The sequence below is a fragment of the Hemiscyllium ocellatum genome, chromosome 12 (assembly GCF_020745735.1).
Source record: "Hemiscyllium ocellatum isolate sHemOce1 chromosome 12, sHemOce1.pat.X.cur, whole genome shotgun sequence".
Classification (NCBI taxonomy): Eukaryota; Metazoa; Chordata; class Chondrichthyes; order Orectolobiformes; family Hemiscylliidae; genus Hemiscyllium; species Hemiscyllium ocellatum.
In genome coordinates this window covers 79,835,868-79,847,955 of record NC_083412.1, presented here as the reverse complement: position 1 = coordinate 79,847,955, position 12,088 = coordinate 79,835,868, and the positions used below count along the sequence as shown (strand labels likewise).

Below are 12,088 nucleotides of genomic sequence, written 5' to 3'. Positions count from 1 at the left end.
TTATGGTTCATTTATGTGATTCTAAAACTTCGGAATCATATTGCATTTGGTGTGGATCACTCTTTTTGATTACTTTAGGATATTTTTCCAGAATCTTACTCACAAATTGATTGTTCACTATCTTGCACTTTGGAGCTTCATCTTCTGTAAGTATGTAACAGACATTCTCCCTGCTGAGAAATTTTATTTAACAAAATACATCTTTGATTTAATGAGCATCCAGTTTAGTTTTGAAATGCTACGGCCCTTAGTGTTAATTTTAACTGTAAAACTCCAAATTTTCTTAGCTGACATCTAAGCATATCTTGAAAAGTGATGTGCAGGTTTATTATGTATATAACTTACTGTTTTGAATGCAAAAGACACATGATATTTTGGGTTGAATGTTTTGAAAGGTTTCCTGTGATTAAACTGGAAAGACATTATCTTAGATTAGTCAGTTGGCATTGTCCAAATGGAGCACGATTTAAAAGGTTTCAACAGATTACAGTGTCATGATTTACAAATACGCCAGAGGAAATACAGCTAGTAGTACCCAATGGATACTAAAGCAGAAAGTGCTCATAATAATTTAGCTTGTAGGATTCCCATGTTTTATTACAATATATATATAGATGGTTAGGGTGGAATTATAATGTGAAATGGAGTTTCTTGTGTCAGAATTTATTAGAAATATTAACATTTCAAGAAATAGGGAGACAGAAAGCAAGAAGCTTTCCCATTGGGAGAATGCTGAAATCATTGTTAATCATTAGAAGCAGGACATTTAGAAAATCTTAATATATTCAACCATGTGGTTAACTGAAAGGGAGATGATGCTTCTGAAATTTAAAAGATGTTTGAGGCCCTATCAAGGAGGATGATAAAAGGGTGCCTGTAGATGTTGTGTATTTGGATTTCTGAAAGATGTTTATTAAGATGCTGCATAAATGATTATTGTACATGGTAAAAGCTCAGGTATGGAAGTCATATATTAGCATAGATAGAGAATCCTGAATAATCTGGCCTTAATTCTCAGACTCTGCCTTTGGATAGATAATTTAACAATGGATACAAATGAATCCTAAGCAGCTTTCTCGCTGTCAGCTGTGTACTGCTCCTTTTACACTGTAGAAGAGCTGTGCTTCCTTGGGAATTTATCTTTATTTTCCCCTCTCCACTTTGGATTGAGAGAACAGGAAAATTTATTTGTACGTTGTTGTTCCACGAATGTTAGCTCTCTGTCCATTTTCTGACATTTATGAAATTTGTCTTTCTGCACTTTTTTTTGTTAGCACCAATCTGGAAGGACATGGAATGTCCAGGAAATTGTGATAACTCCGATGGTATTGCTGATATAGAAAAGACTTACATCACATGTTGAACTACAAGGCTGCTTCTGCTCCTGCTCATGTTCCTGCAGCAAACTGCATAAGCAACATTAATTTGGTTTGACACAGTGGTCAAGTTGGCTGCATGGTTAATCTTGAACTTGGTACTAAGATAGCAAACTGAGAAACAAGATATTGCAACATCCTTGAGTCACTGGCCTGCCTCCATGTTCAGAAGTCACTCCAAATGTAGTGCTTTGCTGTATTTGATAGTTTTATACCATCAATGTCATGGGTCAAATTTGGATCACAGCATGTGACTTTTGTCAACATTGTCTTTCCACTGGGGTCTAATAGTAGTCATGATTTGGAGATGCCAGTATTGGACTGGGGTGTACAAAGTTAAAAATCATCCACTTTAAGCCGGTGGTTAGTGGTGTCGATAGTAGTCATGATTTGGAGATGCCGGAGTGGGGGGGAACACAGGGGGGCTAACACCTTCAACATATTGTCTGGCTGACACCAATTGTTACAGTTAACCTGAGAATATAACTTTTTTTAAAAAAAGTTTTGTGATTTACATATGAAAGAAGTGAAACTATCATGGTATTCTAACAGATGAAAGATTCTACAAACAATCAAGGTACTTTTCAGGGTATAATTTCAGTTACATCACACTGTAAACTTTTGCTATAAATTCTGTGCCTTACAATTATGTCCTCCACAACCACCTGATGAAGGAACGTCGCTCCGAAAGTTACTGCTTTCAATTAAACCTGTTGGACTATAACCTGGTGTTGTGTGATTTTTACCTTTGTACACTGGGATCTGGGCTGACTGTAAATTTGACTCTGATGCTGTGCTTTTGATCAGGTACGCCTCCTAGTCAATCAAGGCATTTCATAGTTTGCTGGAGAGTGGTTTGGAATACCTTGATTTCAGGCCTAAGCATCTAACTTAACATACACGCCAGCTTCATGTTGGGACCAACACAGAAGATTGCTTCATTTTGCTGCTCACTGTAGTGAGGTTTTGACAATTTGTTGCAATGTAAAAATAAGCAACCCATTTGAATTCAACTATTTGTTATCCTTTATAGAAATCCCCCGTATAGTGCCTGCTGCCTCATGTACTGAATGTTTTTCTCAGTGTGCACTGTTTTTATATTATTAACCAGTCAAAATGATCTTAAGTTCCAGAGAACCTCTGAGTAAAGTTCTGTAACCATTATGATTGCCTTTCTGAATCCATCCATTGGAAGAGTAACTGTGTCTGTGCCTTCCATATTGTAAACACCTGAAGTGCCCTAGTTAAATAACTGATTCAGTATTTTCCATATTGCTGGTATTCGCTGGTTCGGAGATTAGCATTCTTCAAATTCAGTTTCCTGTTATTTTGTTCCTGAATTTCCCAGTGAATCATATTCCTAATGGATTATTAGCAGCATCTTCATATTTTTGAATCATATGGAGTTTATTGTATTGCTGATAAAATGTGTGGAGGAGTTTCAAATCATTAATTCAATCCAAGATTCCTTTAAGAAGGGGATAATTTGCTGTTTACTTGTTCACAAAAGCACCATCAATTTTGGTCAGTTTCACAACGAAAGTTTCATTTGCATCCTCAGTAGTTTTTGGAATGTACTAGTTTTTGAAGAGATAGGGGAAGAAAGACGTTTCAGACCATGTGCTCCACATCTTGCCCTCACTTCTCTTGACCAAAGCAATTGCCCTCTCTCACAGGCTAGAATAACGTGCTGTGCATTCTCATGTTCCCACCCAACAGCCTCTCATCATGCTGCAGCTTCCTCCTTCCCAGTTCATGCAAGCAATCTTTGCCCCAAATCTCTACTTCACACTGGTACCCATCTCTCCATGCTCACACATCTACTTCATGCTGGCACCCACCTCATGTTCCTCACTTCTCTAGCTCACAGTGGCACCATTCCCAACCCTCTGGTTTACATTCACACCCACCTCCTGATCCTCATCCCTCTGGTTTACACTGGTACCCATCTCCCAATCCCCACCTCCCTGGTTTACATTGGCACCAATTCTCGCCATTCTGATTTACATTCACACCCACCTCCTTATCCTCACCCTTCTGGTTTATGCTGACACCAGCTCCTAATCCTCATCCCCCTGGTTTACATTGGCATCAATTCTCACCCCTGTGGTCTAGGCTGGAAAGCATCTCCCTATTCCTACCCATCTTTGTTGCACTGGTGTCTATCTCTGGTTAAAAAATGAGGTCTGCAGATGCTGGAGATCACAGTTGAAAATGTGTTGCTGGTTAAAGCACAGCAGGTCAGGCAGCATCCAAGGAACAGGAAATTCGACGTTTCGGGCATAAGCCCTTCATCAGGAATGAGGAGAGAGTGCCAGGCAGGCTAAGATAAAAGGTAGGTAGGAGGGACTTGGGGGAGGGGCGATGGAGGTGGGATAGGTGGAAGGAGGTCAAGGTGAGGGTGATAGGCCGGAGTGGGGTGGGGGCGGAGAGGTCAGGAAGAGGATTGCAGGTTAGGAGGGCGGTGCTGAGTTGAGGGAACCGACTGAGACAAGGTGGGGGGAGGGGAAATGAGGAAACTGGAGAAATCCGAGTTCATCCCTTGTGGTTGGAGGGTTCCCAGGCGGAAGATGAGGCGTTCTTCCTCCAACCGTCGTGTTATGTTTTGCCGGTGGAGGATTCCAAGGACCTGCATGTCCTCGGTGGAATGGGAGGGAGAGTTAAAGTGTTGAGCCACGGGGTGGTTGGGTTGGTTGGTCCGGGCATCCCTGAGGTGTTCTCTGAAGCGTTCCGCAAGTAAGCGGCCCGTCTCCCCAATATAGAGGAGGCCACATCGGGTGCAGCGGATGCAATAGATGATGTGTGGCTCAACTCAGCACCGCCCTCCTAACCTGCAATCCTCTTCCTGACCTCTCCGCCCCCACCCCACTCCGGCCTATCACCCTCACCTTGACCTCCTTCCACCTATCACATCTCCATCGCCCCTCCCCCAAATCCCTCCTCCCTACCTTTTATCTTAGCCTGCCTGGCACCCTCTCCTCATTCCTGATGAAGGGCTTATGCCCGAAACGTCGAATTTCCTATTCCTTGGATACTGCCTGACCTGCTGTGCTTTAACCAGCAACGCATTTTCAACTGTCTATCTCCGGTCCAAGCCCTCCTGTCCTGCAATCAGTTCACATTTGGCAAGCACCTAATACTCCCTTTCAATTCACAAGATCTTTCTTTCTCGCTCTCTGTCATTCAGCTCTCCCCTTGCACTTTGTACTGACATCCTACGCAGAAAGTTTATCACATGGGATGAGACCATTTGGCCCATCATGTTGTGCCTGGCCATGTCTCTTCCCTTTAATTGGGCCCACCTAGTGCTGTTGCTGTTCAAGTCATAGAGGCTTACAGCATGGAAACAGACCTTTGGTCCAACCAGTCCATCATCATCCCATACTAGACTAATCCCACCTGCCTGTTCCTGACCCATATCCTTTCCTATTCATGTATCTATCCAAGTGTATTTTAAACATTGTAGTTGCACCCACATCCACCACTTTCTCGGGAAGTTCATTCCACATGTTAACCACCCTCTGTGTTAAAAAAAATTGCCTCATGTATTTTTTTAAATCTCTCTCCTCTCACCTTAAAAATGTGTCTCCTGGTCTTGAAATTGCCCATGCTAGGGAAAAGACAACTACCATTAACTCTACATATGCCTTACCTTATTTTATAAACTTCTGTCAGATTGGCTTTTAACCCCCTACGTTTCAGTGAGAAGAGTTCCAGCCTTTCTTTATCACTCGAACCAGAGGAGCATCTGAAATTGTAAAACCATTTTGTGTTCGAGCCATTGTCTCTAATTGCTGCTGTTGACAATTGTGCCCCATCTCTGCATTCCTGGTCATTGAAAGCTAGCACTCTCTCCAGCTTTGCTAGCTACTTAAACCTTCTTGTGCGTGTGTGGGCTGAAGGTCTGTTTTCAGATTGGTCAGGGGAGGTGTAATTTTTTTGAAGACTGAATATGATTCTGTTCCGAATATTTACTACATGTAGCTTGTGGAAATAGCTGTGTGGAAGAGTACCACGTGTAAGTTAATCAGCAAAGGTTTTGCAAGACTCCCTTTTTTAAAGCCTTTAATTTATTTCTCAACACTGTGGATCAGAGTGGAAAAATCCATTTAATATTGTTATCAAGGCCAGCGAAATTACTCATTAGGCAAATTAGTTTAACACAGGAAATACATTTCATGGAACATGTGACAGGTGACAGTGATTACACCTTTGTAAATATTAAGCAGTAAATGTATAATTTCTGGTCCAGCCTGGATTTCCATTATCTTTTTCATTTTCATGTTTGTAAACCATATCCTTAATTGCTATGTGGAAAGCTACTTTATGCAACATGTCTGCTTCCTTGTAACTAATTACTTTAACTGGAAGCAACTGTACAGCCATATAATTACATGTATGTAATTACAATGATCTCTCCACTACCCTCGTTCCCAGTAAAAACAGGAACAGTAATGTAACCCGTAGAGGAGCCTTATTTTCCAATATGTGATCTTGTTATGATGTCCATTGAGTGTATTGGCAGGAGTTATTCTGCTTGGGTAAACCAATCACCTTTTTTGATCTTTCATTTAACTGAAGTTCATTTAACAATAAAAATGTGCCTTGACCAGCCACGGGCAGAAGATTTACAACTTTTGAAGGACGATTAAACTCTATTTGCGAACTCTGGCTGCTTCACACAAAGAAGAAGACAATTTCATTTCTTCTCAGAATCACAGAATTATTGTTGTGTAGAAGGAGGTTATTTGGCCCATCATGCCTCCACTGGCTTGGTTATCTATTGCCAATTTCCTGCCTTTTTGCTACATTTCTGTGCACTGTTACTATCCAGAAAATAGTCCAATGCCGCTTTAAATACCTCAGTTGAGCCTGCCTCCACTACATTTCTTGGCAGTGCAGTCCATACCCTAACTACTCACTGTGTTTTTCTTGTTTCTTTCGCAAATGGAAACATCTTTGCCCTAACTATTCAGTTGAGCCCACTCGTAGTTTCAAGAGCCTTAATCTAATCTCCTCTCAGCTGCCTCCTTTGGAGGGAGTTCAATCCCAACTTCTCCAGTGTACCCTCTTAACTTGAAGATTCTCATTCCAGGAACTACTGTTGTAAATCACTTCTGTACTCCCTGTAATGCATTCATATCTTTCCTATAATATGGCGCCCACACAATTCCAGCTCATGTTTAACAAGTGTCTTTTCCAAGTTTTCAGTGGAATTTATTTAATTTGTCAATGACTGTTTTGCTGGGTACTTTTACTAAACATTTAGTCACCTCCTAAACTGTGAAATGTGTCAGGAATTGATGCAAAGTTGTCCTCTCACTTGAGACCAGCTTCCCACAGGTCTTGCCTGTGACATGTTTCAAACTAGACCTTGGGTTTTATTTCAATAAAACCCACGCATAGTAGGACATCCTTGGAAAAGCATGTTGGCCAACTTGTTCTCAAAAGTGGCTGGCTGACTTGAAGCTACAGCCTTGACAGCAGGGATACACTGGCTTGCAAAGGGCCATAGTACTGTTACTTATGATCCCTCCGTAATAGTGAGATTCATTAAAAAAGAATGCTGGAAGTATCTAATTGCCCCTTTTAAGAAACATTGTCTAGGCATCCTGTAGATTTAGATCAGCTGAGTTATGACCATGGATCAATAACCTATGGACATATCAAACTTTTAATGCTCGCACATCTCAGAAGGTGTATTGCTTGCCCATTTACTTTCTTCCCCCTAACTCTCCAAGGCCCCAGACATACCTTCCAGGTAAAGCAGTGATTTTCCTGTACTCAATCCAGTCTACTGCATTCACTGTTCACAATATAGTCTCCTCTATATTGGGGAGATAAAGTGCACTCTGGGTGACCACTTCGCAAGACACAGATGTTCTGTCCTCAAAAGTGACACGAGTTTCCTGATGCCTGCCACTTCAATACCCCACCATGTTCTTGCGTCAACATTTCTGTCTTGGGCGTGCTGCAGGGTCCCAGTGTGTCTCAGCACAAACTCGAACAACAACATCTCATTTTCTGCTTGGGGACCCTATAGGCTTCAGGACTCAACATCAAGCTCATAACTTTAAAGCCTGATTCCAACCTTCCTTGTTATTTTTTGTGCAATCCTGTTGAGATGGGTTGCTTTCAGTACAGTCACCCATTCTCACATTCTCTCAGACCCATTAGCAGACTATATCGATTGCTTTCAGCACAGTCACCCGTTTTTTCACTCTTACCCCTGTTTATCACTTATTCAACTTCTGCCCTTTTCTGCTATCTGTAACCTTTGTTTATGCACCCCTTTCATATGTCTCTTCTCTGGGCTCCATCTCCACCCATCTGCTCATCTTTTCCCCCTTACCCCAGTTCTGCTTCAGCATAAATATCACCTTTCCCTAGCTGCTAACACTCTGAGGAAGAGTCACTGGACACAAAACATTCAATCTGCTTTCTTTCCATAGATGCTACCAGAAAAACAGAGTTTTGCCAGTTATTACTTTGTCTTCTGTCTCATTTAGTCCTCTTTGACTTTCTTTGATTTCTTTTTTTGTTTTACATTTTTCTATTTCAGTTAGTCCACTTCCATTTCAGTGATTCGGAGATGCCGCTGTTGGACAGGGGTGGACAAAGTTAAGAATCACACAACACCAGCTTATAGTCCAACTGGTTTAATTGGAAGCACACTAGCTTTCAGAGTGATGCTCCTTCATCAGCTGGCTAATGAAGGAGCGGTGCTCCAAAAGCTAGTGTGCTTCCGATTAAACCAGTTGGACTATAACCTGGTGTTGTGTGATTCTTAACTCCATTTCAATGCTTATTATAGTTCTGCTTCCACAGGACCTCTATCTGATCCCCTCCCTCCCGTCTTATTGAGAAGAGTTCTATCTTTCCTGGTCACTGCACTTGATTGTCCTATGTACAGTATATTCTTCTTAAATCGCTAGCCCCTCTTAGGATCGTCATTTCTTTCCCAAAGTCAGGCACCCGTAGTTTTCTACAATGATCTAATCAATTGTGCATGTAGGTGTAGTATTACCTTTTTCCACTTGTGAAATGAAATCCCTGCTCCTTTTGAGATTTTGTAATGTAGTACGCATTTCGTCTCACTCTGGAGTGGCAATAATAGGGGTCTTTCTACTTTCTCCATCACTTCCTCACTCCTACACACTCTCACATGCACACACATCTTCCCCCTCTTCCCTCCCGTGAACAAAGGCATGGCCTATTTGTCAGTCTGTTTGTGCAGTGTTAGCTCCTATGAATGCCAGTAAAATGCTCACAGATGGGACGGTGGATTGTAATTGGTTGCCTGGTTCACGAGGCCACTGTTAATGTTCTACCACTGGTAAAATATGGTGCTGAGAAGGAGATAGGATGACACCTTCCATCATCATTATGGTGATAGCCTAATGATATTATCACTGCACTGCTCATCCAGAGACCCCAGGTTCAAATCCTGCCACAGCAGATGGTGAAATTTAAATTCAATAAGCCGTTTTGCCAATCCTCCTGGTACCTATCCTGTTTCCAGCAAACTGGTATAAAAAAAGTGGATTCAAAAGTTCAAAATTAAATGATTATGGGTGAAGAGAGAAATATCATGGAAAGAATTTATTTTTCTGAGTTTATTTATATTTTGTTTATTTCAGATATTTCCTGCTGGACTTTGATGCCCCTCCAACCATTATCCCAACCATGTTGGACCATTTAGGACGTGACATCGATGTAATCAGGCCTACAATCCTGAAACACTGCACTCCAGAGACTGATGAAAACTGCCCTGGGCTGCTCCAACCCAACTACGAAGCAAAATTTCAATCCAAAAGGAAGTGATCTCGTGTCAATTATTTATTTAAAGGAACATAAAACCAAAGCACTGTGTTGAAAGCTGATAGAAGGCTACTTTAATAAAGATGAGAAGACTTAAATTACTGGTGTGTTCTTTTTTTGTTTTTGTCTGCTGGAACATTTTAAATTTTAAAATGTATTTCTCCTGTTTGAACTGTATGTTTTCATTCAGGTCAGCCTACATTTCCATGGTGCTGGAAAAGCATAGCAGTCAGGTAGCATCCGAGGAGCAGGCAAATCGACGTTTCGGGCAAAAGCCCTGATGAAGGGCTTTTGCCCGAAACGTCAATTTTCCTGGTCCTCGGATGCTGCCTGACTTGCTGTGCTTTTCCAGCACCACTCTAATCTAAACTCTGGTTTCCAGCATCTGCAGTCCTCACTTGCCTACATTTTCATGGGATCATACTTACTCAAAATTACATTTATGTAGCTTGTCTAGCTGAGTGGATGTATGTTGGAGTGCCATAAGAAAGCAAGACTGTATCTCAGCTGAACCTGATTCTTTAGCCACCTGCTATCCACCCAATTTAATATGTGAAGTTCAGTAAAAATGTAGTCCCCAAATATTAACAGTTCTACATGTTGTTGGGATCTCCTAGAACACTATAACAATCATCTTCCCAGTAATATGAAAGAGATGGCCTGTATCTACAAAACGCATTGCATATCCACCCAAACCAGTACTTTTTATTTAATCACCGTGGTAATAAAAGCAGTTACTAATGATATCATCAAACAACATCCACTCAATGGTAATCTCGCTCAGTTGCAGTTTTTCCACTGAACACTCGTCCTTGAACTAGAAAAAAAGAGTAACTGTGATGAAGGGAGGTGGGTTTGAGTCAATGAATCATTTTCTAATAGCTTGAGTCATACTTAATGATATAAAGGAACGGGAGCTGTTTTTGGAGATCACTTTCTCCGCGTGTTGCAGTTCACTCAGGCAAGGTACTAAGTTTGACCATCACTTAATGGTGTGAAGGTCATTGAGGGAACGCCTTAAAATCATGCAAGAGCTGTTTGCTGACAACATGAATGTTCATTCCATCTGATAATGAATCAGCCTCTGCCAATTTACAACCCCCCAAGCTTGGATAATGTCCAGGCTTGAGCTAACAACTAGCTGGTTCTACTTGCCCTATGTGTTGGTCAAACAGTGACTATCTGCAACAAGAAATTATCCATTCACCACCCTGAAGTCACCTGAGGGAAAACTCAGCTAGATCAGACAAAAGAAAGATGTGAATGCATTGGAGCGAGTGCAGCAGTGTTTACAAGAATGGGTCCAGGGATGAGGATTTCAACTTAGAGAGTAAATGAAGAGGTTGGGACTGTTCTCCTTGGAAAGAAGAAGGCTAAGAGGAGATCTGAAAGAGATTTTCTAAACCACGAACTGGCTGGACAGAGTAGATAGGGAGAGTTGCTCTCGCTTGTAAAGTCGACAAGGACTAAAGGGCATAGATTTTAAAGTCATCGGCCAGAGAAGTGAGGGTGAAGTGAGTAAAAACATTTTCTCAGCAAGTTCTGAGGAAATGAAATGAACTACTTGGGAATGTGGAAGCATTTAAGGGGTCTTTGGACAATTATTTGTAAAACTGACATATAAGTGTATGGGGCAGGACGCAGGAGGTAGACACTATGTAACAATGCTCATTTAACGAGCTAATACATGCACACAGGGTTGAATGCCCTCCTAAATGCACTTTAGCCACTCTGTGATATTTTTGTGTAAAATATCAGGAAAGAGGCTGAGTATTCTGAGTTACCATCTACAAAGCTCAGGCCTGTGATAGAATATACTGCAACTTCACCAACGCACAAGAATTTTGGTAGCATCCAGGACAGATTGATACATGAACTCTGAGCTCCACAGCTGGTGTACATTTATAAGGTACAATGCGCAATGTCACAATTCATTTCTCTATTCTTCAGAATGACAAAAATGGCAAGTATTTGGGCACATTAATGCAGCCAAGTCAGGTGCAAACTTGCACTAAATATTGTCAAACCTTACCAGGGTTGCACATTGGAAATTGAGCTCAGCTTTTCCCCACAGGTGGTCAGGAAGGCTAATGGAATATTAGCCCTTGTTTAAAATGGATTGCAGAATGAGTAGGGAAGTCTTACTGCAATCGCATAAAGTGATGTTAAGCCCACATCTGGAGTGCCGTGAGCAGTCTGAGAATTAAACAAGCCCTAAAATGTGGAAGCAGGCCATTCGGCCCATTGAGTCCACATCAACCTTCCAAGAAGTATCCCTTTCCTCCAACTGATTCCTGTAACCCTACATTTCTCATGGTGAATCCACCTAGCCTGCACACCTTTGGAGAATGTTGAGGGCTGCAGATGCTCAGGGTCAGAGTGGAAAAATGTGGTGCTGGAAACGCACAGCAGGTCAGGCAGCATCCCAAGAGCAGGGCAATAGATGTTTTGGGCATAAGCCCTTCATCAGGAATGTGGGAGGCGGGCGGGGTTGTGGGATGAAGGGGATAAGAGATAAATAGAAGGGTGGGTTGGGGGTGAGGTAGCTGGGAAGGTGATAGGCAGATGTAGGTGGAGAGTGATGGTGATAAGTCAGAGGGGAGGGTGGAACAGATAGGTGAGAAGAAAAATGGACAAGTAGGACAATTCAAGAGAGTAGTGCCAAGTTGGAGGGTTGAATCTGGGATGAGGTAGAGGGAGGGGAAGTGAGAAAATACAGCCTACAACCACACAGTCGTGGAACCCTGCACCGCACGGATCTACTTCTTTGATTGGCGGACTGGTCCTCGCCCTCAACAACTTCTCCTTTGAATCCTCTCATTCCCTTCAAACCAGAGGAGTAACCATGGGCATCCACATGGGCTCCAGCTATGCCTTCCTCTTTGTAAGAT

The 12,088-nt window shown here is 42.0% G+C and overlaps 1 protein-coding gene across 1 annotated transcript in view; it reads left to right on the top strand.

Moving 5' to 3' along the window:
* Positions 1-9,295, top strand: part of LOC132821155 (sodium/myo-inositol cotransporter-like) — a 90,383-nt gene extending 81,088 nt beyond the window's left edge. The window contains exon 4 of the mRNA XM_060833757.1: positions 9,017-9,295. Within this exon, the coding sequence (XP_060689740.1) occupies positions 9,017-9,200 (184 nt within the window). The 3' untranslated portion in view covers positions 9,201-9,295. The remainder of the gene's footprint in view (positions 1-9,016) is intronic.
* The last annotated feature ends 2,793 nt before the right edge of the window (positions 9,296-12,088 follow it).